This window comes from Maylandia zebra, linkage group LG20, assembly GCF_041146795.1.
Source record: "Maylandia zebra isolate NMK-2024a linkage group LG20, Mzebra_GT3a, whole genome shotgun sequence".
Classification (NCBI taxonomy): Eukaryota; Metazoa; Chordata; class Actinopteri; order Cichliformes; family Cichlidae; genus Maylandia; species Maylandia zebra.
In genome coordinates, this window is record NC_135186.1 from 32002550 (window position 1) to 32028621 (window position 26072).

The 26072-nt window shown below is 40.0% G+C and overlaps 1 protein-coding gene and 1 long non-coding RNA gene across 2 annotated transcripts; one reads left to right on the plus strand and one right to left on the minus strand.

The window, feature by feature from the left end:
• The first annotated feature begins 1641 nt into the window (after positions 1 to 1641).
• On the plus strand, positions 1642 to 24301 carry mical1 (microtubule associated monooxygenase, calponin and LIM domain containing 1). The gene is made up of 25 exons (XM_004560303.5): positions 1642 to 1778; positions 2282 to 2371; positions 5440 to 5747; positions 6606 to 6813; positions 7259 to 7366; positions 7545 to 7640; positions 7835 to 7990; positions 8694 to 8794; positions 9064 to 9321; positions 10288 to 10403; positions 11068 to 11194; positions 11507 to 11585; positions 11751 to 11898; positions 12016 to 12206; positions 13285 to 13391; positions 13709 to 13771; positions 13890 to 14121; positions 14793 to 14854; positions 18577 to 19390; positions 19478 to 19587; positions 19672 to 19785; positions 20533 to 20626; positions 21658 to 21751; positions 22020 to 22093; positions 23388 to 24301. Exons 3-25 carry the CDS (start codon positions 5490 to 5492, stop codon positions 23579 to 23581), a joined length of 3804 nt encoding a protein of 1267 aa, XP_004560360.1. The 5' UTR covers positions 1642 to 1778; positions 2282 to 2371; positions 5440 to 5489; the 3' UTR covers positions 23582 to 24301.
• On the minus strand, positions 7497 to 8780 carry LOC143414240 (uncharacterized). The gene is made up of 3 exons (XR_013094735.1): positions 8646 to 8780; positions 7823 to 8009; positions 7497 to 7634 (listed from the first exon to the last, which is right to left on the minus strand). It is a non-coding gene; the product is annotated as an uncharacterized LOC143414240 (long non-coding RNA).
• Positions 24302 to 26072: the final 1771 nt, after the last annotated feature.

The window sequence follows — 26072 nt, forward strand, 5'->3', positions numbered from 1 at the left end:
TTTATTTCTTCATATTTTGTTTCCAAGGAGCCACATTTTTTCTTGATTTTTAAAGTGCTTTTAAGCAATAGTTCTTTCAAAGTTTTTCTCTGCATATCTTGTCTGGTTTTTCACTCATTTTCAGTCTAGTCCTTGTACCTGAATATTTTAAGAGGAATGTTTTTTTGTTTATTGTGCCACTTAACAATGAGCTGAATCATTCAAGCCTAAAATAGACGCCTAACTCACGGGATGAACCGGTATTGTGTCTACACATAACAACTTGACAGCTAACCAAAATTGTATCTTTAGGCATTTTGTTAGTAGATTCCTGTCACAAGAGCACGTAACTTGTTCCCATTTGTTTAATTGAATCAATGAAAAAATACCAAAGATAATACAGTTTGACAGGCATAAATTTTTTTGAACCAGCAATGTGATTCCTGAAGATTTTTAGCAAAAAAAAGAAAAAGAAAAAAAAAAGGCATATCTCAGTATGGTGTACAGTCTGTCTGTACAAAAGGTGAATGGTATCTAAAAGTCATGTCCTTAAGAAACTGGAAAAATCCCAGCAAAGAACTGACACTGGACCTGAGATATGCATTTCGCCCTTCAGTGCTTCCATCTACTGTCCACTGAATCCTCATCAAAAACATGTCTTACAGATGCATTTCAACCAGTGGTGTTGGGGATCTTCTCAAAATTGTTAGAAATCTGTCATCTAGTCTGATTGGCAGTGGCTTCATTGTTTCAGCTGGAAAATGATCCCAAACCTGGATTCAACAACAAATAATGGAAGATTATCAGCCTTTGATTGGCCTCCAAAGGGCTCAGACCTCAACACTACTGAAGTACTAGGGGGTCATCTTGATAGACAACAAAACATCTATTTATGAGCTTTGAATGTCCTTCAAGAAGCCAAGAGAATTATTCCTAATGACTACTTAAAGAAACTACAAGACAGCTTGCCTGAGAGAGTTCAGGAGAGTTAATCAATAAAGGTGGTCATACTAAATACCAAACAAGTCACAGTGCACCATGGACAGGTCGCCAGTCAGATGTAGGGCTAACAGATAGAGTCAAATAATTAAGTAAAATAATTTGATAGATATAGCACAAGAAGCTTATTTCGCCTGCTCCCGTATACATACGGAATGAGAATGCATATTTATTCCGTATGCATACGGATTCCTGTCGCAGTCGCCAAGATCTTTCGAGTATTTTATATATGGGGGACTATGTAGCCTACATTATCCGTGCCATTATGAAGTAATGGTAGAAGTTGTAATTAATGTATTTTCAAGTGTCCTTTTATTTGTTTCTTTTCCCTTGTAAAAGAGAATAAAGTAGGAGTAGAAAGTTGGAAATATTCAAGTTAAATAAATTGAGTCCAAGTTCTTCTTTGACATTAAACATTGTTTCACGATATGGTTGCTCTATGCATTTTCTTAACGTGTAAAACCCACTGATGACATGTTTCACAAGTATAATTGGATTATTATTATTATTGTTGTTATTATTATTATTATTATGGCAGTATTAACATGAATACTGAGCTGTGATCACAGAATGTGTCGTCCGCGTGCATCGCCTCACAGCTCGTCACGTGGGGCTCGCGCTGTGTGTAGCTTTACAGAATGTCCCGGAAGAGGCTCCACTAGTGTAGTGCGGGCGCGAGGTGCAGGTGAGGCAGTCCACGTCCTTACCTGTAACCAAAGGAGAAAAAAAAACGAAAAAATGGGAGCGACAGCATGGACACAGTTTCAAGGAAACCCGCTTCTAGGTCGACCTCAGAGCTGGTAATGTAATGTTGTATATTGTGCCTGTATTTTTCCCCCTCTCGATCTCTGAGGCGGGTACTTTTTCTATAAGTTTTCAAGTTTATTGATTGATTGTGTAGGTCATTACGTGCTGCTGTCTGAAGCGTATCTTTTAAAATTCTCTTCCATCATAAAACACCCAATTAAATCATTTAGTTTTTATGATGCAGCTCTATAAGATATATTTTCTCTGAACTTAAGTCAGCTCCTGTTTAAGGGTGCAGTTTGCAATCTGGTTGCTTGCATACAGTAACATGTTGGGACTGCATCCTGCTTTGGCATAGCAGAACGCGATCAGTGCCACGCCTGCTCATTTAACAGTTTCCTATGATTGTGAGATCATAAGTATTAAAAAAAAATGCCAGCACAAAGTCTAGATACGTGTCCAGGAAATAATCTCTCTGTTTCCTCTCACGTCTTCTTCGCGTCACTCATTCTCCTTTCTCTTTCTCTTCTTTTATGTCCTTCTGTAAACCTGCCAGGCTGGACAAGAGAATATGATCCATCCACGAGTCTGATAAAACACAGCGTTGCTGCCAAACAAAGTGCACAGAGCTTACACGTTAAATAAGGTGGGTCAATCCACTCGAATCCAATCCACTGGCAGTGAGTGAAATTAGGTCAAATTACCTTTCAGTCCTGTTATTTTCTGTCTGATCATGCTGTCAGCAACAACATTCCTGAGAAGACTTGCTTCTTGCCTAGAATTGCTTAACAGAAGTCAGATGATGATGGTGGTGGTTGTGTGTTGTCTTACCTTTGTCACAGATGACACTTCTTTTCGCGTGGCCATTCTTAAACTTGTATTTTAGTGTGAGAATATTTTCTTTTTTAACATTGCAACACTTACAAAAAGGAAATATGTCTGTGGGCTTGTGGTTTCAGCTGTGCAGTTTTACATGTTTAAGAAGGGAAAAAAAAGAACATGACAACAGATTATAAAAACAGCAGCCTCCCTGAGAATTAGATCAAAGTATCAAGTCGGCCGTGTGAGCTATTTTAAGTTTTTAGATTTGACAGTTTATTTTGTCTTCAAAGAGTACCTCACTCTTCTTAAATGTTCTGTTTTTAATGGGAGGAGTGGTTCACTTCATAGCCTGCTTGGAGACAAATAATCACCAAGTCATATGTGTCTGCTATATATAGCCTGTAGCTGTGTATTCTTGTCAGTTCAATTCAGTTATATTTATATAGCGCCAAATTACAACAACACTCAACTCAAGGAACTTAATATTGTATAAGCACTTGATTACAGTGGGAAAGGAATGTCTCCTTTTATAAAGGTAGAAACCTTCAACAGAACCAGGCTCAGGGAGGGGCGGCCATCTGCTACGACCGGTTGGCGGTGAGGGCAGGGAGACAGGAAAAAAGACACGCTGAGAAAAAGAGCCAGAGATTAACTATAACTAATGATTAAACACTGACTGGTGTGTAAATACACAGAGAGTGAAACACACAGGGTATTATATACACATATATGGTCGATAGCTGTATATAATAAAATAAGATAAGATGATATAAGGTGTAATTGGAAAATTCCTGCGTTAAAGCCGCCAAAATATTACATAAAGTACTAAGGTTTAATAAATCATAGAAAATAGAAAATAAAGTTAAAATCTACATAAAATGCAAAAAGGGTAAAAATAATAAATATTTCTAAACTATGTAACAAGTTAAACATTCGAGTATTAAAGTAAAAATATACCGTTAGATATTTTAGTTGAACAAGAGCTGTTTTTGTTTTTTTCATTTGCATTGTGCCTTTTTCGTTGAAGCTAGTGTTTTGCATCTCCATGGAGGTTTATCTAACACACCAACACAACTGTTTATCTTTGTGTTTATGGCAGGTTGTGATATCTCTTTAGTGACTGAAAACTGTCCTGCACAGTAACAAGCATTAAGTCAATAAACAGAATAAGAGGAGTGATTTATTTAAAATTTTTTAGCATCTTGTCATATGGACGCAAAAGCTGCCTCGTTTTGATGCCCATTTTCAGGAAACTGTAGTAAAATGTGAGGACGGGAATGTTGGCCTTAGGAAAAGCTAAAATGCAGTTGTGTTCACACGCATACGGGGGCAGTCATGCAAAGCATGCAGGTGTACTCTCTATAATGAAAGACTTTGTCTCAGGTGGAGGGCAAGAGCTGACAACTTTACAGAAGAGAAGCGTAAATACCAGTAAATGATACAGTGATAGTTACAGGAAATGTCAGCCTCACACTTTTGGTGTCATCTGCATTTTCTTCAGCTTGCTGTTAGGAAAGCGTTAACTTGTGGTAAATTTTCAGAATTCACCTTTCAAACATTGTATTTGTTGCTTAAGGATGCTGTTGACTTAAAAGATTAGCATGTTGCTAGGAGTGCCACTAATTTTAGGTTAGTCAACAATCTTTGCCAACATTGGGTAAATGTTGACCGAGAATATATGAGCTCATAGCTCCTATTTTAAACCAAATATTTCCCACAATGAGACATGCATTGTTTAGGAGTTTACTGTTCCTTTTAACATTCTTTTGTTCTACACACATCGTAGAGGCTTCATCTGATAGACACTAGGGTCAGATGGTGTTGAAAACCTATAGCTGTACTCTTTGTACTCACTGTTACATCTGCAGTAATATAGTACAGAAATGTGGTTTCCGTGTTCTTAGTTAGGTCCTCCCCTCACAGGCCCATATTCACGCAACGCTGTGCATGACTTGCAACCAGAGATGTAAGGTTGAAAAAAGATCCACGGGCATATTTCTTTAATTGCTAAGATTCTTCAGAAGTCAAAATCTAGGCCATTATCGTTCTCTTATATTCGATTTATGTTTCATCTTCTCTTGTTGGTCACTTTTCTTTGAACCATATGACATCACTGAAGCATGTCTGTCCTAAAAAGAAATAGTTGTATATAACTTGGTTTTGCCAGGGTTAGGACAAAAGAATTACCAGCAGACCAAACACAGGAAACCGTGCTTGAAATGCCAGATTGTTAATGTGAGTTTGTTGTCTACTGCCTTTCCTTTTCCCATACTTTATTTGATCATATTATAAAATATCTTTGGACTTTGAACTGTTAGGCAGACAAAACAAGATCTTCGGAGTAGGCCCTGCCCACCATGTGTTTTTAACTACCCGTCATCAATTAATAGCAAAAGAATCAACAGATTAGCTGAGTATAACATTACATATTAATTTTCACCCCTTTTGTTTACTGAAAAGTAAGCATATAAAACATGTGTTTTAGCCACATGTTTCTATTACACTGTGTCCTCTTTCTTACAAGCAAGTAAATTTCCTGAGACTGCATGTGAGAATGACACATCAGCTGTGGGCGGGCTGTTTGGTTGTAAAAAGAAAGATAGAGAGAGCCACAGGGGCCCCATGGAGGAAGTTAGTAATGACTCAGCCAACCAGGTGACATAAAGCCATCAGTGTTCAAACATCTGGACTATAATTAAGCGCACACGAGGAGGGAAATTCCCACAACAAGGCATGTAGGAGTTTTACATAACTGGACCACCTCTAAAAATTACAGCAACAAAGGCTGTAAACAGTGGGAAAACGTTTGATCATTTACATGAACCTATCCCGAGGAGGTGTTACTTCCAGGTAGGAAAAGATGATGTCACGATATAATTTCTTCTTTCACAGCTACCCAACCCAGTGACCAAAAGGAACTGGTCTTCTTGACATCCTCAGCTATGGCGAGCCAAGGTCCTGTCAACCCTTCACATGCTACGTTTGACCTCTTTGTCCAAGCCCAGACCTGTAAGGATGTAAAGCACCATTTCACTCAGCTCTGCAGGCAGCTGGAGATCGATCCGGAGGATTTCGGGAGCTTCTACGCAAAGTTAAAAGAAAGACTGAACTACTGGAAGGCCAAAGCTTTGTGGACCAAGCTTGATAAAAGAGCTTCTCATGAAGATTATCAGCAAGGAAAGGTCTGCACTAAAAACAAGGTACAGACAACTAAAGGTCATTTATTGTCATTTTCAAAAGTTAAAAGATTTTGATGTAAGAAGTTGAGATTGTGGTTCTACTACTTGCATGATAGAGATTCCTCTTTAATCGCAGCTACATTAAAAGAGTTAAATCACGTCTCGTAGCTTTTCCAGAGATTGGATCGTGTCACAGAATCTTCATTAGTAGAGGAAGTTTATCCATTTATGTCGTGGCTCATTATAGAAAGTTAAAATTCGACTCGAGTAGGTTAAATTTGCAAGAGCGTTTGCAACATGTGGATCATTAATCGATTAGGTTAGGCCATGAGTACTGCTGTCCACGAAGACTTTCTGGCATTTTATGACATTTATCTTTCTCAACTTTGTGTATTTTAATCTTCATTGAATGCTTTTTTGATGCATTTATTTTAGTCAGAACATAAATGTATCAACCTGTGATAATAATGGTGTTTCCTTACTTTTATAGAAAACATTCTATGCCTAAAACTATAACAAAAAAAGTTGTTAAAAAGATCATACAGATTATCTATAAGTGCTTTTTCCTTTCCAAGAACCTTTGCTGCACTTGCGGATCGATAACTGCAGCCATCAAACTACAATTTATTTTCAATTCAGATGTCATATTTGATTGTGGGCTGTGACTCTGTGGGTTTTTTGCATCTCTTCCCTTTAATTTCTTGTTAAATGTTTGCCCTTTATATATAATTCATGACACTCTCACAGTCATCAAATGGCTTTATACTAATTGTCCTTCAAGAGCAGCTTAAAATTGTTCTCGTTTGTCCTCACCTTTTGCTTTAAAAATGTTTTATTATCGCGTCCATGCTGAGGGTTTGCTGATTTCCTCTCTCCTAGTGCCTCGTGCTGGGTGCTGGTCCATGTGGCCTGAGAGTGGCCATTGAACTGTCCCTGCTGGGGGCTCAGGTGGTGTTGCTGGAGAAGCGGGAGACATTCTCCAGAAACAATGTTCTCCATCTGTGGCCCTACACCATCTATGACCTCCGCGAGCTCGGAGCCAAAAAGTTCTATGGCAAATTCTGCTCTGGCTCTCTGGATCACATCAGTGAGTGCCTCAGTCAGTTATTGGAGTGAGAGTCTATATATAAAACCGTTTTGAGCCAGTCTGAAATGAATTAAATAAACTCACTGCATTATCATTGTTTATGGGGCTCCCATACTTTTAGTATTACATGATACAATCTCAAATTTCAACCGTGTAGTTGTTTTTTTCACTTAATCGTTGCTAATCAAACAAAATGGGCTCTCAGATTCACAATTTCTGTATTTTTCTGTCATTCATGTTTTATGGCTTTATTACCTTTAAGTTCTGGTAGGTCAGCACGAGCAAATTTCAGACATCACATTACTGAATTTCCTTAACAGAAGAGTTTTTAAAGAGAGAATTGCAATATTAGCAACCATTTTTAATCTGTGCACGACTGATAGTATTTGTAGCATTTTGGTTATGCTACACACACATTTCTCATGACACCCACATATATTTTTAGGCATCCGTCAGCTGCAGTTGATTCTATTGAAGGTGGCACTCCTCCTCGGGGTAGAGGTGCACACTGGAGTGGAGTTCCAGGGTTTGATTGAGCCCTCAGGAGAAAATGGTATGTGCGTTTAACAACCATCCTCATCATCCTCCCTATTAAGTTTGCTTGCTTTATCCACTGTTGTTGTTGTTTCTCAAAACTGGAAATATTCATAGACCACCAACATGTAAAGCAGTAAACTTGTGATGAAATCCGCTGAGGTGCAGAACATAAAAGTTTGATGTGTTTCTGACAGGTTGGATGGCAAAACTGCAGCCCCGGTCTCATCCTGCCGCAGCCTTCCAGTTTGATGTCTTCATCTCTGCTGGGGGAGGCAGGTTTGTCCCTGATGGTGAGACAAATACTTATGCATGCTTGAATACTTTCATTTCCCACTGATGCAACAAGGGCTACTAAGCAATTTCACAAGGCCTAGTTGATACACATAGTTATTACGCACAATCCAAATTTACCCCAGCAGTCTTTTTCAAAATGTAGCATTTCATCAGCTAAGTTTCCTGTTTTTCTTCTTACCCAAACTCTCAGGGTTCAAGCACAAAGAGCTGCGAGGAAAACTGGCGATCGGCATCACGGCCAATTTCATCAACAGACACACAGCTGCTGAGACCCAAGTAGAGGAGATCAGTGGTGTAGCCCGCATCTATAACCAGAAGTTTTTCCAAGAGCTACTCAATGAGACTGGTAGGCATCCCTGTGACATCTGCAGTGATGTTTGGCAAAAAAAGAGGAGGACATCTTAATTTGCAGTGAAGCAGCTGTCTGCTCTTATTTATAGTATAATGTTTAAAAATTAAAGCAAGAAAAGAGAAAATCGCTGGCTTCGGATTAACTTGTTTTACTCCGCAGCGTTCACTAAGCTGAGTCACTGAACCAGAATATTTTTAATAACAACATGAGTGCTTTTATTTTCATTAAATTTTTCCTTTGTCGCGCCTTGCTGAATGCAAGCCTCAAGGCATGAAATAAATGTTCACACTGCTGCTTCGGGTTCAGCGTGAAGTGTGAAACAAACAGCAGTGCTGTTAATCTGCGTTTCGAACCTCATCTAATTTCCTGTCAGATTGTTAACTATTGGTTAACCTGCCTGAATCCTCTGAGCTAATTTATATCTACTGCACTTTCATATCAGTGAAACGCTTTAGAGGAACTGAACTGTGTTTGCTGTGCTCACACCCCTTTGAATGACTGTCTAATCAATCCACACTGACTTTCCCTGTGTAGGCCAATAAGCTCTCACATTTTCAAAGTGGTTAAACCAAAAGAGAATAGCAAACATTCTATTGAGAGAAATATGGCACTGAGAGAAACTGCAGAAATGCTTTTGCTTTCAGCTTACCTCATTCAACCTCTCCTCCATACTTTCTCTCTCCATTCTCCGTTCCAGGTATTGATTTGGAGAATATTGTCTACTACAAAGACGACACCCACTACTTTGTCATGACTGCCAAAAAGAAGAGCTTGTTAAAGAAAGGGGTCATTAAACAGGTGAGAATAACACATCTATTACTGAGGAAAAGTGTGATTCTTATTGGCACGAGCTCTATCTCTGGCCAGTAAAGAAAAAGAAACAAACCACGTAGATGACACAGCCCTGCTGCTGCTTCAATGTAGCGACACTAAAAACTGTCAGTCATCTCTTCTTTCTCTGCTGCCTGGCCCCTCAGCTAATGCGGCAAACCAAGTGTAAGACATGTCATCTGTGTAAGTGAAGGTGCCAGAAGTCGTCCGATACACTTCTCCCTCTATATCTGCAGGATCATAATGATGCAGAACAGCTGCTGGCCCCTGCAAATGTGGATTACGAGGCTTTGTGCAACTATGCGTGTGATGCTGCCGACTTCTCCACTGGCGGCCGACTGCCTGACCTCCAGTTTGCTCAGAATCACGCCGGCCAGCGGGATGTGGCGATGTTCGACTTCACCTGCATGCACCGTGCTGAGAATGCCTCGCTGGTCAAGGAGAGGAGAGGGAAGAAGTTGTTAATTGGTCTTGTTGGAGACTGCCTAGTGGAGGTAGGGAGCAGCAATTTGGGGTCTTTTCCCTTAATTCGTATCCTTAACAATGCTAGATAACTGTGGGACAGAATATTGTATTGAATTATATTATGCTGCTTCCTAATGCCATACAGTTAATGAAACACTGGAACTAAAATAAATAAAAGTAACCTCTAGTTAACTTGCAGAAAATTGCAAGGCAATTGGAGACATCAAAGAATCAAAGAACCAAATTGGTGAATTAACACATCAATAAAAGCATCTTATTAAGCTCATTTTCACAACAGTTATTTGAATTTTGGGATTTTACAAGAGAAGTTTTGCATCATTCACGATTTAAAACAAGTAGTTTTAGCTCCTCTTCCTTTAAGGCCGCCCTTTGTTTGAGCCAACTTTTTAATTGGATGCCCTTCACAAAATTTTAAACAGCAGATTTTTGGGGTTGTGGCCAGAGATGTCCTCATATTAGTGATATCCAGTCTCACTGACATCATCAGGGTCTGATTTAGAAACAGACTACTTTATCAATCCTTGAGGAAATTAGTTTTTTTTTTTATACCTAGCGTGGGGAAAGAAATGCATGAAACTATGTGTTTAGATGAGCATGAAGCAATTATTTTTACACACACTTGCCCCACAATTTTAACAACAGTGTTGACCATATAACGATTATAATGGTGCGTGAGTGCGCTGACTCTGACACTAAAAATTAGCACCGTCATTTTTAGTGCTTTAGCAAGCTGATGTTTTTGCAGGAAGCACAGTCTAACGTGTCTACTCACCCTGCGTCTGCCTGACTAGATAAGCCTCTGCATGAAGTTTTCTCAAAATAAGGTTGACAGGATGTTTCATTTTACACCACACAGGCTTTTACGGTTAACATATTTCTGTGGTTGATGACACGGCATACTCCATTTACTATTAATTAATTGATAAAGTGACATTTTTTGTTACAAAGTGACATTAAGTGCGTGTTCTCTGCAGCCTTTCTGGCCTCTGGGTACAGGCATCGCTCGTGGGTTCTTTGCTGCTTTCGATGCAGCATGGATGGTCAGGAGCTGGGGTAATGGGGTCCCACATCTCAAAGTCCTGGCTGAGCGGTAAGTACATTTTATACAGCTAATAATCTGCACACGGTTTTATTTCATGATCTCACATTTTGAGATTAGATTTGCTAATGCAGTTGCTGCCAGCTTGTTTACTTCTTACACTGAATGTTTATTAAAAGAAAGCTTTACTTTTTGTTTCCTTACAGCAAAGACTACAGTTCTAATATTAATGTAATTTTTTGTCACAGGGAAATTACGTTAAACTTTTAAAGGAATACATCACATTGACTGAAAACTACTGAATAAAGTAGAGAAATGTCGCACTAGAATTTGTCAGCCTGCCTGTGGGTCTCATCCTCAGCAACACTACCCATCCTGACATAATCAGCGTGATGGATAGTTGTTCTGATTGCATAAGCATTATTATTATTTCAGCAGGAGTCCTTGATGTGACCAAAATAAAACAATTAGGCTTTTAGTGATAAATGTTCGTGTGGATTTTAAAACTTGAATTACATAATAAAGGAACTTTTAGCTTATTTCCTCATAAAATACCATCCTTTGGCAACAAAGTGTTAAAAAAATAAGGGTGTGTACCTGCAGATCAGCTAAAAATGGACAATGTCAGAGGCAGTTAACCAGTAATTATCCCTTACTTGCAATATACTACAGTTGTTGATTGTTTTTGGTTTTATTTGTCTTTACAAATATGCAGTGAAAGCCTCTACCAGCTCCTGTCCCAAACAACACCAGAGAACACCAGCAAAAAGTATGCTGCTTACAGCATCGACCCCAGAACACGGTACCAAAGAGTTAACTTGTCCTCCATCCAGACCCATCAGGTTAGTGGTGTTATCTTTTATTTAGTCAACAGAGATTGAAATAAAGCTTTTAAGAAATAAAGATTTCTTAAAGCCTTCATCCTAAAGTTCATTTAGGGAGGCAGAAAACAGTCTAGTACCTTCTTCAAGTGCTCTTCAAAGCAAAGCTGTGTTAAGAAATGAAACGTGAAAATTGATGAGAGCAGTTTATCAGACCTCGGCTTCTAGTCAATGCATCTGCTGTGTTAAACAAATAGATCTATGTGAACTAAACAGGTTAAATGTTGATTTATTGACTCCATCTTCTTTGTATGTACCGGTCACTCAACTTAGGTGCAGCACCTGTACGATGTTGAAAAAACTCATCCGTCGTTCAAGAAACAAAAGGAGAGTTCACTTCACATGCGTCAAGGTCAGCGACTCCTTTAGCGGTTATTCTGGTTATTCTGGTTATTCTTTCCTGGTCTTGCTAAATGAACCGGGAAACACGATTGCGATTAGCATTGGCATGAAATATGCAACTGCAAAAGCTATTAGAGGTTTCTCTGATTTATTGTCTGGTTTATTGCTGTCCCAGATTCAGCTGGCGGTTCTGAGGAGCTATTGAAATGGTGTCAGAAACACACTGCTGGTTATAAAAATGTGAATGTAAAAGACTTTACACGGTCCTGGAGGTCCGGTTTGGCTCTGTGTGCTCTGATCCACCACTTCAGACCTGACCTCATGTGAGTTCCTGCTTAGTTTTTGTTCGGCAGTACAAGAGTGCTTTGATTTTCTAATCAATCAATCATTATCTAATCAATGTAACAAACCGTCTTTGCTGTTTTCTCATTCCTTCCAAGTGATATGTCCTCCCTGGATGAGTCTAATTGTGTTCACAACAACCAACTGGCCTTCAGTATCCTGGAGAAGGAGCTGGGCATCCCCCCTGTCATGTCTCCCAACAGCCTGGCTAACACTGATCACATAGACAAGTTGACCATGGTTCTTTACCTCACCCAGATCCAAAGCGGTTTCGCTTTACCAAAAAAAGGTGAAAGTTTTAGAATAAAGAAATCAATCAACCCACATTCATACACACACACACACACATACAAAACTATGACATTTATCATCTATGCAAATATTAAGAAAGTCAAATTTAATCAGTGCATTTGCAAAATTCCACAGTCCATCGAACGTCTCTTTAAATATAAGCTTATATTTTATAAATATATTTATATATATATATATATATATGTAGTATATATTAGTAGCTATTAGTGACAGCAATATCAGTCTTACATAACTCTGTTGCCTAGACACAGCGCAGCATTAGAATCACCTTAAAAGGTTCAGGTGTCCTCCCACTGAAAAATGTTCAAGAAACGTTCAAATCAGTGCTACCCCTTTAAGAAGCATATTACCCAGAATTCATTTGGCTTAAGTGGCTAGTGCTGTGCTCAGAGCCAGCCTCTACTGGTTGTGCTCCTCTCCTGCACTTGAGCCAGCCCAGCAGCAGACAGATCAGTCATCGTGTAGAGCTGACTTATCGGGGGTCTGATGTGAGCAGCGCCTCTAGAAGGGGTTCTGCTTTTCTTGCGCTGAAGGAAGGGTTTCCCCTGGCTTTTTGTAGAGGTACACGTACAGTTTCTTTTTTCAGTATGTGGACTTATTCAGTGTAGATGTGAGCTCAGCCTTTGGAGGTACTGAATGAGCTGAGGTGGGTGTGATATACTCTGTGATGCTGTGCTTGTGCTCCGCTGACTGATGTGCAGACAGCAGGGAGCTGTCAGTCTTGGGTAACCTTATCTGAATGATGAAAGAGTGGGGGTGATAGTCAGAACTGCAGCTGAAGAGTTTTTTTTATGTAGATTGACAAGTTAAATCCAACTGCTGCTTGATGTGACGCCACTGAAAATTCAACTAAGACTGATTTGTCATATTTCTGATAGAGACAATTTTTAAAACGGTGCCCTAAGAATATACTGGGCAGCTGTATTGAAGAGCTGCAAGTAGGCCAACACTCACATTCAGGTGTCTTTATATTAGCATTCTAGTCTAATTTAAGATGATTTTGCTGTGTGTCCCTCTTTGACATTTTGCATTTTTGTATTTTCTGTTGGCAACAGAGCCCACAGGCTTCCAGCCATCGTCCAAGTCTCTGTCTTTCTCCCGGACACAGTCAGCTGTCTTTTTCCTGAGCAAGCTGAAGCACAACTCTCTGCAAAGACGTAAGGTACGCCCACTGAGCCTTGAGTTCACTGTTTACACAGCACGGAGGAATCTTTGATAAAGATATTTTCAAACACACTAGCTTGTTGGCTGGAGTTCACTCCGGGGCCTTCGGTCTGTGTTCTCGAGCTGTTGGTGACTCACATGTCTGCTTTGTCTGGGATTCCTGTTTGTGATGACAAGATGTTAGATGTTAATTCAGAGGAAGTGGCTTTTGCTGTTCTACTCCTTGATATTGTTTAATCATGTTTGTTTTGCAACTGTTCTCGATATCCTCAACAAAATCAGGTCATGTGGTAGTTTATTTTATTTTCTCTGCAGGAAAAGCTGGCAGCTAACAAACAAGCCACTGGAACAGCGACAAGAATGGGAGATGAGGACAGTGTGAGTGTGATTCAACAACTCGTGCTGGACTATGCAAGCTTTCTGCATGATACTGATCTTTAAAAATCATCGTGCTCTGTTGTTAAATCTCAGTCTGCTGTCTGACCTTTTTCCTCAGACATTAGCATCTCCCGTCTCCTCTGAGCTCGATCCTGTCGCCGAGGTGGCTCCTGAGCCGGATACTCCTGCGCTGATGACAAACAGTGAGGAGTGTTACTTCTGTGGTGAAAGGGTTTATCTGCTGGAGCGAATCAGTGCTGAGGGAAAGTTCTTCCATCGGACCTGCTTCACCTGCGCTCGATGCAACATCACACTTAGGCTAGGAGGATACACCTTTGACCAAGATACAGGTGACTCCTAGTTGCGGAATTTATATATTTCTATATTTTGACTATACTCAAGTTTTCAACTATATCCATATCTGTCGCTCTACCTATAGGTGTATATACCATCTTAGCTAAAACCACAGATTAACGTCTTATTCTTCACTCTAGAGTAACGCTACAGCAACTATCATTATAAAGTGTTGTTTTTTTTTTCTCTCAAAGCTGTTATAGAATCAAATATTAGATATCCGCCCCACGCTGACTGAAGCTTCGAGTATTTGCTGGTGATTACTGTCAAAGAGGCAGCTTTCGTCCATATCTGGTCTAACTCCTTCGCTTTTGTTGTCTTTTTGCCTATCTAGCACTCCTCCGTGAAACTGCTTGATGCTGTATTATTGTGTATAAAGTGCTTATATCTATGTTTTCAACAGCTCTTGCATCAGTACTGTGATTGTTCTCTCAAAGCCAAGATCAGATTTTGCTCCTATAAGTGAATCACCGCTTAATTATTTATATGTATAATTAATCATTTGCGCTGAGACCCTTTTCAAAGGGGTCTGTACTCAGACTAAAAGGAGATGAATAATTTAAGAAAGCAGCAGGGGTTTCCCTCTTTAGCGTTCACTTGTCTCTAAATTTCAACTTTTCTTGTTTTGTTTTTTTAACATTTTTTTTTATCTCTGATTTCTCCACAGGGAAATTTTACTGTGAGCTACACTCTGAAGAGCTGGCAAATGGGCCTGCAACATCTTGTGAGGTGGGTCACTGAAGAGAACTGATGTAAACCATGCTGTTGCTTGCTGCTGATGACTCCAGACACCATGTTGAGTCCTCTTATTCATTATGCTCTTGTTACACAATCTTCAGTTGCATCATCTTTCTGGCTGACGGGTTCTGTGTCAGCAGGACTCGCTTGATTGCGGAGAAACATCTAATGAGAATATTTGTTTCCAAACATACAGTTAGAGCCCAGTAATCATGATAACAACAAAACAAGTTTACAATACATAAAATCATTAGGAACACAGATTTGTATGACAGGTGGAAGGTAATCATAATGAGTATGCCAATTTATAGAGGTGCATTTTGAGACAGGATTTGAAAGCAGAGGGAGAGTCTATGTTATGGATCTCTGGTGGGAGGGAAGCCACGGGTCGGCCAGAGCAGCTGAAGGCTCTAGATCCCATGGTAGTCACGTGGATGGATGCCACAGTGAGATGGATAGAAGAAAAAGACTTGAGAGTGAATGGTAATGGACTGGTTCTTATATAGCGCTTTTCTACTCTCCTGGAGTACTCAAAGCACTATACAACACGCCGCACACACCCATTCACACAAGCACTATTATCCATACGGTGAGTGCTTTCTAACTATCATTCATAAGCATTCATACTCTGATGGATGTATCAGAGAGCAAGTCGGGGTTAGTATCTTGCCCAAGGATATCTGGCATGCAAACTGGGGGAGCCAGGGATCGAACCACCAACCTTCCGATCAGCAGCTAACCTGCTCTACCTCCTGAGCTACAGCCACTCCAAAGCTTACAGCACCTGGTATTCCCAGGCGGGCTCCCATCCGAGAAATCAGAGGTAAAAAAAAAAAAAAAATGCTTAGCTTCCGAGATCAGACGAGATCGGGCGTGCTCAGGGTGGTATGGCCGTAAGCCGTAAGAGTGCGAATGGGTTTGTTGATGTGCAGAGGCTCATAGAGGTACTGTGAAGAAAGGTTAAGAATGGCATTAAAACTGAGGAACAGAATATTGAAATTAGTGCAATATTTAACTTGAGCGCTGCTGAAGGACAGGTGTGATGTGACCAACGGACTGAATTCTGGTGATGATGCAAGCAGCAGAGTTACGGATCAGTTCAAGGATGATAACAACAATATCCTATAAACAATAAGAGGAAGACCAAAGAGACAGGACTCGGAGTAATCAGTGAGAGATATAGCCAAGGTGTGAATTAGGACAGGAATACCGTTCGGTGTGAAAGATGGATGGAGCCAATCAATGTCATGAGGATGGAGTGACGCTACTGATGTGAGCTTGGAAGGAAAGTGTGCTGTCAAGGATGACACACAGACTCTTAATCTGGGAATGGGAGAGAGAGAAACTGAGGAGGTGTCAATGGTGGTGTTGGTGCGAATGAGGAGAACATCAGTTTCATCACTGTTCAGTTTGAGAAAGTTGGGGGAGAACTGGATTTTCCTAGAAGCTAACACAGATGGATGTGGGTGGGACAGCAAAGGAGTATTTGGTGGACAGATAGAGCTGGTGTCATCAGCATAACCTGGAAATTGATATTGAATTTATGGAAGATATGGCCAAGATGAGGGAGATAAATAGACGAGGCCCTAGGACAAATCCCTGAGGAACACTAGAAGTATTTAGAAATGGGTGGGATTTGAAGTGAGGCCAGAGAGAGAGAGGATTGAAACCAGTTTAAAGAGGTGTCAGTGATTCTAATAGAGACTAGGATTTTAAATACACTAGACTAAAAGTTATTGACATTGTTGGGGTCTGCTGCAGGCTTCTAAAGTATAGATGTTACTGCCGCTGGTTTAAGAGAAAAGTGTACAATAACAGAGGTAAGGGGGGAACGCATGGTGACAGGCATTATGGTGAGCAGGGTTTATTCAAGACAGCAGGAAGATGATTTCATTTACTGGTAGATGGCTTTGATTTTTCAACAACAGAGGTACGTTTCAAACAAGTGAACAGGAGGGAGGGGCTGAGGGAACTTGTAGATACAAATTTTAAGAAGGGTTACTTGTTAGTTGCTGGTGAATCTTATTTGGGCTTTTTTTTTTAACATATTTCATTTTTAGCTATGTGATGAAGATAAGCTTAGTGCAGACACAGTTTTAATTCAAGGTCATTTGCATCCAAATTGGACGAAGCGTTTAAGAATTACAGCCTATATGTAGCCTTGTGTTTTAGATTTAATTTAGTTTTTTTCCAAGAGGCCAAACCTAATTGTATCATTCACTCAGAAGCTGTTTTGTGGACAGTTATAAGATATTCCAAGTGTAGTATTTGGATTTTGAGGCAACGGCTGTAAACCCACAACATGAGTTCAAAGGTACTCTCCATGCAAAAGAAGCGGCCTATCCTTAATTTGCAAATCAAAACAAAGCATCAAAGAGATAGCGGGAATGTTAGGAGTGGACAAATGAACTAGCACTTTCAACAACATAAAAAGCTAAAAAATCTAGTCCATTGACCATAGGGCTGTATGATTTTAGGATCATGGGGATTTAGTCATGAGAGAAAAAGCAGTGTTCATCACAAGCTGCAAAGTGGTGATAAAATCACCTGAAAAGCCAGACCAGCTCCTGAATAGCATTGTTTGGACAGCTGAAGGGTAGGTTAACCTGTGCCAGTGTGATGGGAAGAAAAAAAGTATGGAGACATCATAAATTGCTCATAATCCAAAGTAAAACTGTGTAGGCAGTGTGATCCATGCATGGATGGCTTCTAAAAGCTCTGAGTCACTAGCATTTATTAATGATAAATGACAGAGTGACAGATGACAGAAGCAGCAGGAGGAAATCTGAAGCATACAGTACAATACTGCCTGCTCACATTCAGCCAGATGCAGAAAAGTGGAGTGGACTACATTACTAAAGAAGTGGATTATTCTATAATAGCCAATGGAAATGCCTAATCTCAACCAAACTGCACGTACATTTCTTTCATTTCATTTTCCTGTCTCGCAAGATACAACTAGGGGGGCATGCACACAATTGAACTAAAGACAGTCCTAATATTTCATGTAACATCACATTAAATATATACATTTATATATATTTAAAAATGGCTGCAGTCACTCAACAGTTGATGCAATATTTTTGTTAATCCTTTTAATTACCGTAAATCCTGGACTACAGGCCGCACCGGATTTTAAGCCGTAAGGCGTTTCACCTGTAATATGAGATATTTACACAGAAATGCTACACGTGAGTATTTTTAATCCGTAAGGTAACATAAACATGGTAACATAAACGTTATGGTAACATACAAAAATACATACTGCAAATGCTTTTTTTTTCCTCGAACAGCGCCTGTAACACGGCTACCTTTAAGTATACGTACGTATCAGTAACACACAAATTACATTGCTTATGGTTTTTTTACAGAACAATGCACAAACAACATTACAACGTCTCTTAACAACCGATAAAAATATATACACTACTTATCATTTTGATTGGTCTACTGTTACCAGGCAAAATGTTTTTGGCGGCATGAAACAAAATGTGCATTAGCCGCAGTCAGTGTTCACAGTGTGGGAAAAAGTAGCGGCTTATGACCCGAAAACTACTGTACATCTGAGTTATTGAAACTACAATTGCATCTTCTTTCATTTCAAATCTCTAAAATAATTTGTTAATATATAGTTAAATAAACTTAACTAATTTGTATATAGTCTGTGGGCTAATTTAAATTAAACATGTTTTTCATGCTTTTTATCAATTTAGGAAAGCAAAGGAACTCAGAGAGAGACAGAAGAAGGAAACGGAGTTTCCAGTGATGAATATACTCCATCGCCGTCAGATGAGGAGTATGAAAACACCCTGGACTGTGGTCCTCCTACTCACACACAATCACAAACATCTGAAGAAAAGGACCACCGCATATATGAGTCAAAAGAAGACTCCCAAGAACCACTTGTATCAAAAACTCCCATAGACCATCCACCTAAATCTGAGGTAGCAGCAGCCATTAAAGAGGCGGAGGAGACAAAAAAAATGACTCCGTGTCCAGTTCCAAAGCCCCGTCGCTCTCGGCAGACTACTCCCAGCCATCAGCCCTCTCCCCCAGTAGCAAAGCCTCGCACAGTCCACCTCATCAGCCTCACCGTCCCAGAAGAACCTTCATCTCCGACTCCCACAGAGGAGGGCTCTAAAGCAAGACCAGACTCCCGTCCTAAACAGTCACTGCGGAAGCTTCAGTTGACCGCTGAGGAAAAAACCCAGCTGGTGAATCTTCACAGCTTCAGCGCAGACTCGGATTCAGAAACCCATGGCGGATCCTCCTCCTGCTCCTCTTCCTCAGCTAATGCAGGGCCTCCTAAAACAGAGGGCCTGGATGGGCAAGAAGAGGAGGGCTACTGGAGTGGGAGCACTGCTGGGCAAATGCGGGAGAAGAGGAATCGACGCTGCTTCAGAAGAAAAGAGATGCCAAGTGGGCAGGCCAGAGTGCGATCAAAGTTTTCTCCGTGGAATCTCTCTTCACCAAGGATCAGCAGAGACACCCGGCTGAGTGTCCACGTTAATCAGCCGGGGAGAGTGGGTAAGCTGGCAACTCATCTCTTTGGTTTTAGCTCAATCTGGAGTCATCCAGGCTTATTGCAACACTTACTCTTACTTTTTCCCACAGAAACAACATTCAGACATGTCCACCACACCTCAGAAGAGGGCGTCGAAGGAGATGAGGACGATGATGATGAGGACGATGATGAACAAGACATTGACTTGTTTGATGACCAAGTAAGGATATCGGTAGAGTTCATTTGTTTCAGTTTTTCAGGGGGAGGATATTTTGCACTAACTGTACTATTACTTTACCTCTAGTTTCAGAGTGTGCCATCAGACCCCGTGGAGGCAGAGAAGCTGGAGTTTAAGAAGATGAAGACGTTGGAGCGGCGAGCCAGGATGAGTGAATTACAGCGATTCCGCAAAGCTCAGGTGAGTGATCTAAAACTCATTCCTGGTCCGTTTTTCTACAACTTCACTTAGTGGAGCAATGAATATGCACATAATTATATATTATTATTATTATTATACAATATTGTAATTTATGTCATTTCTAAGATATGTTTTTATCATCTGTAAAGTTATGTGAATCCATGCTTACTAGTCATTTTTGCTGCAGCCAGTCATACAGTTTGCATAAAATTGAAATCCAGTAAATGCAAACACATGCAAATCACAACACAGCTAGCAGTTGGCAATCTATAGTGGAGACAAATTCATCAGCCTGTAATCAGCTGTTAATCCCACCTAAAATGTTAAGAGAAACAAATTTTTGCAGAAAATTGTTCTTAATATTAAAGAAAGTTTGCAGATGAGTCACTGTGTTGGTTTACGTTTAAAATTCAGAAGCAGACAGCCCATTCATCTGCTTCAGAGGCATTCATCCAATCAGGTGCGCCTCAGTGTTTGCACAGTTATTAGAGTATGCAGGAGAGGGAGTGTACTTGTCAATCATCTGTCTTCACACCCCATCGAGCAATGCCACGAAGCTGGGTGAACCCTTGAGTGTAACTCATCCATATCCATTTTACAAGAATTGGCTCAATTGCATGTTTTTTTTTTTTTTATATATCTGCCCTATATGGAATTCAGATTTGTCACCAAAGCCTATTTCAAGAAATTAAAGCAATTTCATTAAAATATTTGTCAAGATGTACTTTTTGATTTTGTGTTTCACAGTCTATCCAGAGAAGACTGGAGGAGATTGAGGTGACCTACAAAGACCTGGAGGACAAAGGTGTGACTCTGGAGCGGACACTGCGAGGAGAGGCTGGTAAGATCAGATCTTCTTTTTTTATACATATTTAAAGAACTTGGGGTGTATTGTTCTATATCTCTGGACATTTGCGATGGAAAAAAAGCTTATTTTGGAAGTATAAAGTCATTCTAAAAGTGTATGCTTCCACATAAATAAAGATTCATAGTTGAGGAAGATCGATAAATTTGAAATTGTTTGTGGGAATGATGTGTGTCCTCTGGACTAAAGAGGAGAGTCAAACATCCAGTTTGTTAGCAGCTTTCACTTTAAAAGCATGCCTCTCTAATGGTATGTTCTCTATGGAATTAGCAGCTCGCACATCCGGAAAGACGGCATCAGTACTGAAAGTTGTCTATGCATGTTGCATGCTTTAGCATGAGAATGTGCTGTTGTGAGCTTTTACGACAGCTTTTACAACAACATAGCTTTGTAGTAGAAGAGTCCAGGTGCTGAACTGGTCTGCCTGCAGTCTAGAGCTCTCACCAGCTGAAAACATTCGGCACATGATGACACAAAAATATGAGATAGAAGACCCAGGACTGTTGAACAGCTAGAATCTGTATTTTCAATCGACTTTTTAGCAGTATTTTATACGAACCAAATGCACAAACTGAGATTACTGAGATTTGCAACACACCATTTACTTCAAACTACGGCGATATTTAACACTAAACAAACCAGCAGGTCTGATTATCTGCCCTTGATATAAAAATGAACTGACTGCATCTCTGTTTAGAAAGCCGTGAAACTTTTGTAAACCACACGTATGAGCGCTATTTGGGGATTGCATTCCTATGCTATTTTGGTCTGTTTAGTAAATCTAGCCCTAAATTTGTAGGTCAGCTGAATTCTTTTTATTACAGCCTCTTGGAATCCTTATACAAGTTAGCGTGTGGGCTTGTAGACAAACACTCACATGGGTGCTGTGTCAGATGCTGCAAATAAATCTGGTTCCTCCTCACCACTTTATTGAGAACCCACCCCACCCAAAAAAAGCACATCTTCCTGTTTTCTTAAAGAAAATATGCACCATTTTTTCCTTGCAGAACGCAGCGGTTCTCCTGATATGATCGAACAGTGGATCCAGCTCGTTCATGAAAAGAATGCATTGGTTTCCGAGGAGTCTGAACTCATGGTGGCGTAAGTCTGCAGCCTCACTGGTTCATTCTTTATTTCATGGAGTAAAAGTTTGTCTAGTCATACAAGTAATACAACAGAGCATCTGTATACAAGTGACATGGTAGACGGAGCAGATCTCACATCAAAACACTGCGGTGACTGGCTGACCTCACAATGCTAAAAGCCAGTCTTTTTTTTTTTACAGTGAAATGTCGTTTGTTGTCGGTCCTCATGATAACATACAGCGTTACTACTGACAGGACTCAGCTGATGCTTGTTTCTCTTGCAGGTCTCGACAGCTGGAACTCGAAGACAAGCAGAGCATGTTGGAGCTGGAGCTCAGGAAATACATGGAGATAAATGGTGTGTACTTTGGTGTGCACACAGAAAGACTTGTAACTAAAAGTGTCTTTGATGTAGTTAAAGGGAGGAGCCTAACTTCTAAACAGGCACCAGGCCGAGCAAGGCCCGTACTGCAGTGCATGTTTGTCCTACTAATGAGCACATCAATGCTTTCTTTGTCTTTGCCACGTTTGTTGTTGTCCCATTAACTCAGTTCTGCATATAGCAATGTCCTGCATTTTGTAGGACACTATACACTACTGGACCATGTTTTTTTCTTTTACTAAATTACATATCATATGATTATTTATTGACCATAATTTCTTCCAGCATTAATGCCACTAAACTAGTTACTTATGCCCGTTCATAATGTTTCCCCTGGGGTTTCCAGGTAGTGTATTGTGCAGTAAAACAAATTTTGACCATTTTCTGCAAACAAATAACTGAATATAAGAATATATGAATATGCAGAATCTTTTGGCAAGAGATAAGACTTCTGGCACCAGAAGCATTCGGCTTCTGTTTTTAGTCTAATCACATTTAGTCAGGTTTTGGTTGCATGGAGGTAAACAGTCCATTTAAAGAGCAAAAAAACAGGGATGCACATGCCAAAATGCAGTCCCATAATCATCATCTATTACCTGATGAGAATTTTTAAATATATTACAATTAATTAACACAGACTGGTGCACTGAGCAGGAAGTTCATATTAGCCTTTATTTCCAGAAAACATCAAACAAAGGTCAAAGAGTCCCCGGTTTGGCCCAAACAGGCCACAGATTGCCTTTGAAGCACTTTCAACAGTGCAATAATGGGCTCAGCATTTCGAGTCAGACATATCAAGTAGATAATTTCCAGTCTGCTTAAGCTTTAATTAGATTTAGGTGAAATGTATGGAATGTGTTCTTCCACTGAAAGAGGGCAATGAATAGATATTTAGTTGGAAATGTTTTCTCCTCATGGCAAGTATGGACAGGAGAGGAATAACTGAAGGGACTATAAAAAAGTACAAACCTTGGCCTTGGCAATCTAACTGTTTGAAAGTTTGAAATGACTCACTAAGGGGCCTTTTGCTTCTATGGAAAAATAAAAATACATTCCTGGCAAGTCTGGCAGCCTTTCTACTCAGAAAGGTTTTTGCATCATAGTCAGCAGATGTTGGGAAGGGAGGGGTACAGTACCAATTATCCATTTTTTCCCCCTAATTAGTGAGAGGACGAGAGTTTACTTGCAAGAACCACTATTCAGCTTAGACTTGATGTTTGTGTCTGTTATTAATTAGAATTGGGTGTGTGCATATGTTTTCGTTTTCCAGATAAGACATCAGAGCAGCAGGCAGAAGAAGAGCGAATCCTTCAGGAGATGATCGAAGTGGTGGACATGAGGGACTCTCTGGTATCGTTTCTGGACGAGAAGAGGCAGAAGGAAATAAGCGAGGAGCAAGAAGCTTTCTGCATCATGGAGGCCAAACGGCAATCAAAGGGAGGATCTCAGGTTCACTGGGCGTAGGGTGAACCTGCATGTCCCGCGCTGGTGATTATTTCACATCTTCTGTGTGTGAGACTCGCTGCTTTCAGACTTGAAACCTGAAATGTACATTTGAAAAGCCAAAGATGATCGAGCTTCGTTATGGAAAGTAACACACCACAAGCACTCAGTCAGCGGATAGGATTTAGTTCAGGCTTGTGAGCCCGGAGGCTCAGAGAGTGTCAGTTGCAATCCACCCCCTAGAGGGAGACATAAGCCTGGAGATCTGAGTCTTTCAGTTGACATGCCCAGAGTCTGTGCAGCTAAAGTCTGCCTGCCATATTGGGGTCATAGCAACATAGCCGCATAGGAAAAATTATCTTTAGTGTATACTGAACTATTGAACATCTATCACACGAATGATGATCAGTGACCAGCCTGGGACTTGGCCTGATTTACTGTCAGATATGTGACTTTAGCACTGAGCCAAGATAGAGCAGTATGAAATCACAGTGGCTGGAAAGCTGCTGTACCTGACTTTGTCTCCTTAGAGATAGTTCTAGGCTGATAATACAGGACAGCTGGTGTTTTTGAAAATAGATGTTCATGTTGATTTTACTTGTTTCATCATGGGGAGTGCTACTGTACACAAACACATGATATCCTAATTCTATCTTTAGTATTTGTATTACATAAATGTGATGGGATTGTAAAGAAAAAAAAGAAAAACTAAGTGACATTTAAACATTACAAATATTCAAACTTTGTTTTTCATTTCTTTTTGTCGATGTTGATGTTTTGTAGCACTTACAGCTGTTCACCGTGTCCTGTCCTGCAAGCACATTGGATAGTTAATCTCAGGGGTTGATTGTTCAGTCCTTTCGGGTCAGAGTTAGTTTTCCAGTGATAGTCTTCAAAAGTTGGCTGCACTTTATTAGTGGATGTAGTTAATTCGGGGTAATTGGGGGGGGGGGGGGGGGCAAATATGGACAGATTTATCTATTTATAAAAACCAATATTTATTATTTGTAGGTATTCCTGTCATTGTGCAGGATGAATGGCCAAAATCTAAACAAAGACCGTTTCTTGTATAAGTGAAAAGGAGCCTTATTTAGTCATTGTCCTGCTGCCATTTTGTGCTATCTGGACAGCCATTCACAGCATATCAAATAAAGTACATGCACTTTGTCGTTTTTGTTTATTTATGCATTTAGTCTTATATTGAAGCACTGTGCAGTATAACTAATACTAACTCATAATATGTAAGGTGTTGCCATAAAGGCTTGACCTCGCCTGTTATTCTAATTGCTATCCTGTAGGGCAGCGGTCCCCAACCCCCGGGCCACGGACCGGAGTCATTTGGTACCGGGCCGTGAGACTCGGGTGTGAAATGTATGATTTTCAGGGTTTTTATCGGTTTTTAAGCGTTATTTTGTTATCGTTTTTTCGTTAACTCGGTTTGAATGGATCTTTTCACGTGTGTTATGAATAAATCTTCTTTTTTTCGGTACCGATACTAGTTTTATTTTGTTGTATTTATCCACGAAACCTTGAAGGCCGGTCCGTGAAAATATATTGTTGGGCACAAACCGGTCCGTGGTGCAAAAAAGGTTGGGGACCGCTGCTCTAGGGTGCATACTTGGCCTTGATTAAGATTTAAGTAGTGAAGACGCTCCTTCCTATTAAGGTCCACAAGTCAGTAAAATAAAATGCAGCGAAAGTCCCAAATCGTAATTTTATTGAAACGAATAAATAAATATAATCACCTAAACTATCAGAAGAACTTGGAAGTGCAGGGAAACCTTAGTCAGTGTGAGCAACAACCAGCTTTGCAGCGTCACATTCATGTCTAACAAGTACATTTTAAGGTCTTCTTTCCTTAAAAAAGTGTTTATGGGCAACATCAAGTCAGATATAAATGAAGGTTGTTACTGAGTTAATTAACAAGTGCGCGTTTGTTTGCTAACGGAATATTTATCAGACCTTGTGATCTCACGGAGGAAGTGCGGAGGATGAACACAATGTCAGATGTTTTGAATTGATACATAAAAGTGAATAATTGCAGCTCATCATCATCATTACAGGTATACTGCCCACATTTTTTACAGTGAAGATCATGTTAACAATATGCATTATGTAATACTTTTCACAAAGAAACATCTTTTTTTGGAGTAGTTACAGAAAGCAAATAATTGCTTTCTGTAAATTTGAGTGCAAATGTCACACACGGGTCGCTAGTTTTCTGCAAGCACTCACTTGTATTTAATCTAAGGTTATGTAAGCACTTAATATATTAAGCAATGATTAAAATAACTTGCAAAACACTTTACTCATGCTTGTTTGGATTCAAATCCTGGTAACATTTGCTGGATCTTTTTAAGATGTATCTGCTTATATGACTTTTTCCCACATGGGAGCTGTGTAAATATAGCTCTGAGCACAGATTCCTTGATCCATTTATTGTAATCCCATTGACCATTAATTTAGCTGCAATGGATCTTAAGCGCCTGAGGTGGTGTAAGGTACTTTGTTG

Excerpts from the sequence above, each read along its gene's own strand:
- mical1 (XM_004560303.5), top strand. The coding sequence starts at position 5,490 with ATGGCGAGCCAAGGTCCTGTCAACCCTTCACATGCTACGTTTGACCTC. Across the intron at positions 13,772-13,889 it reads GAATGGGAGATGAGGACAGT|ACATTAGCATCTCCCGTCTC; the intron begins GTGAGTGTGATT and ends CTTTTTCCTCAG. Across the intron at positions 19,391-19,477 it reads TAATCAGCCGGGGAGAGTGG|AAACAACATTCAGACATGTC; the intron begins GTAAGCTGGCAA and ends TTTTTCCCACAG.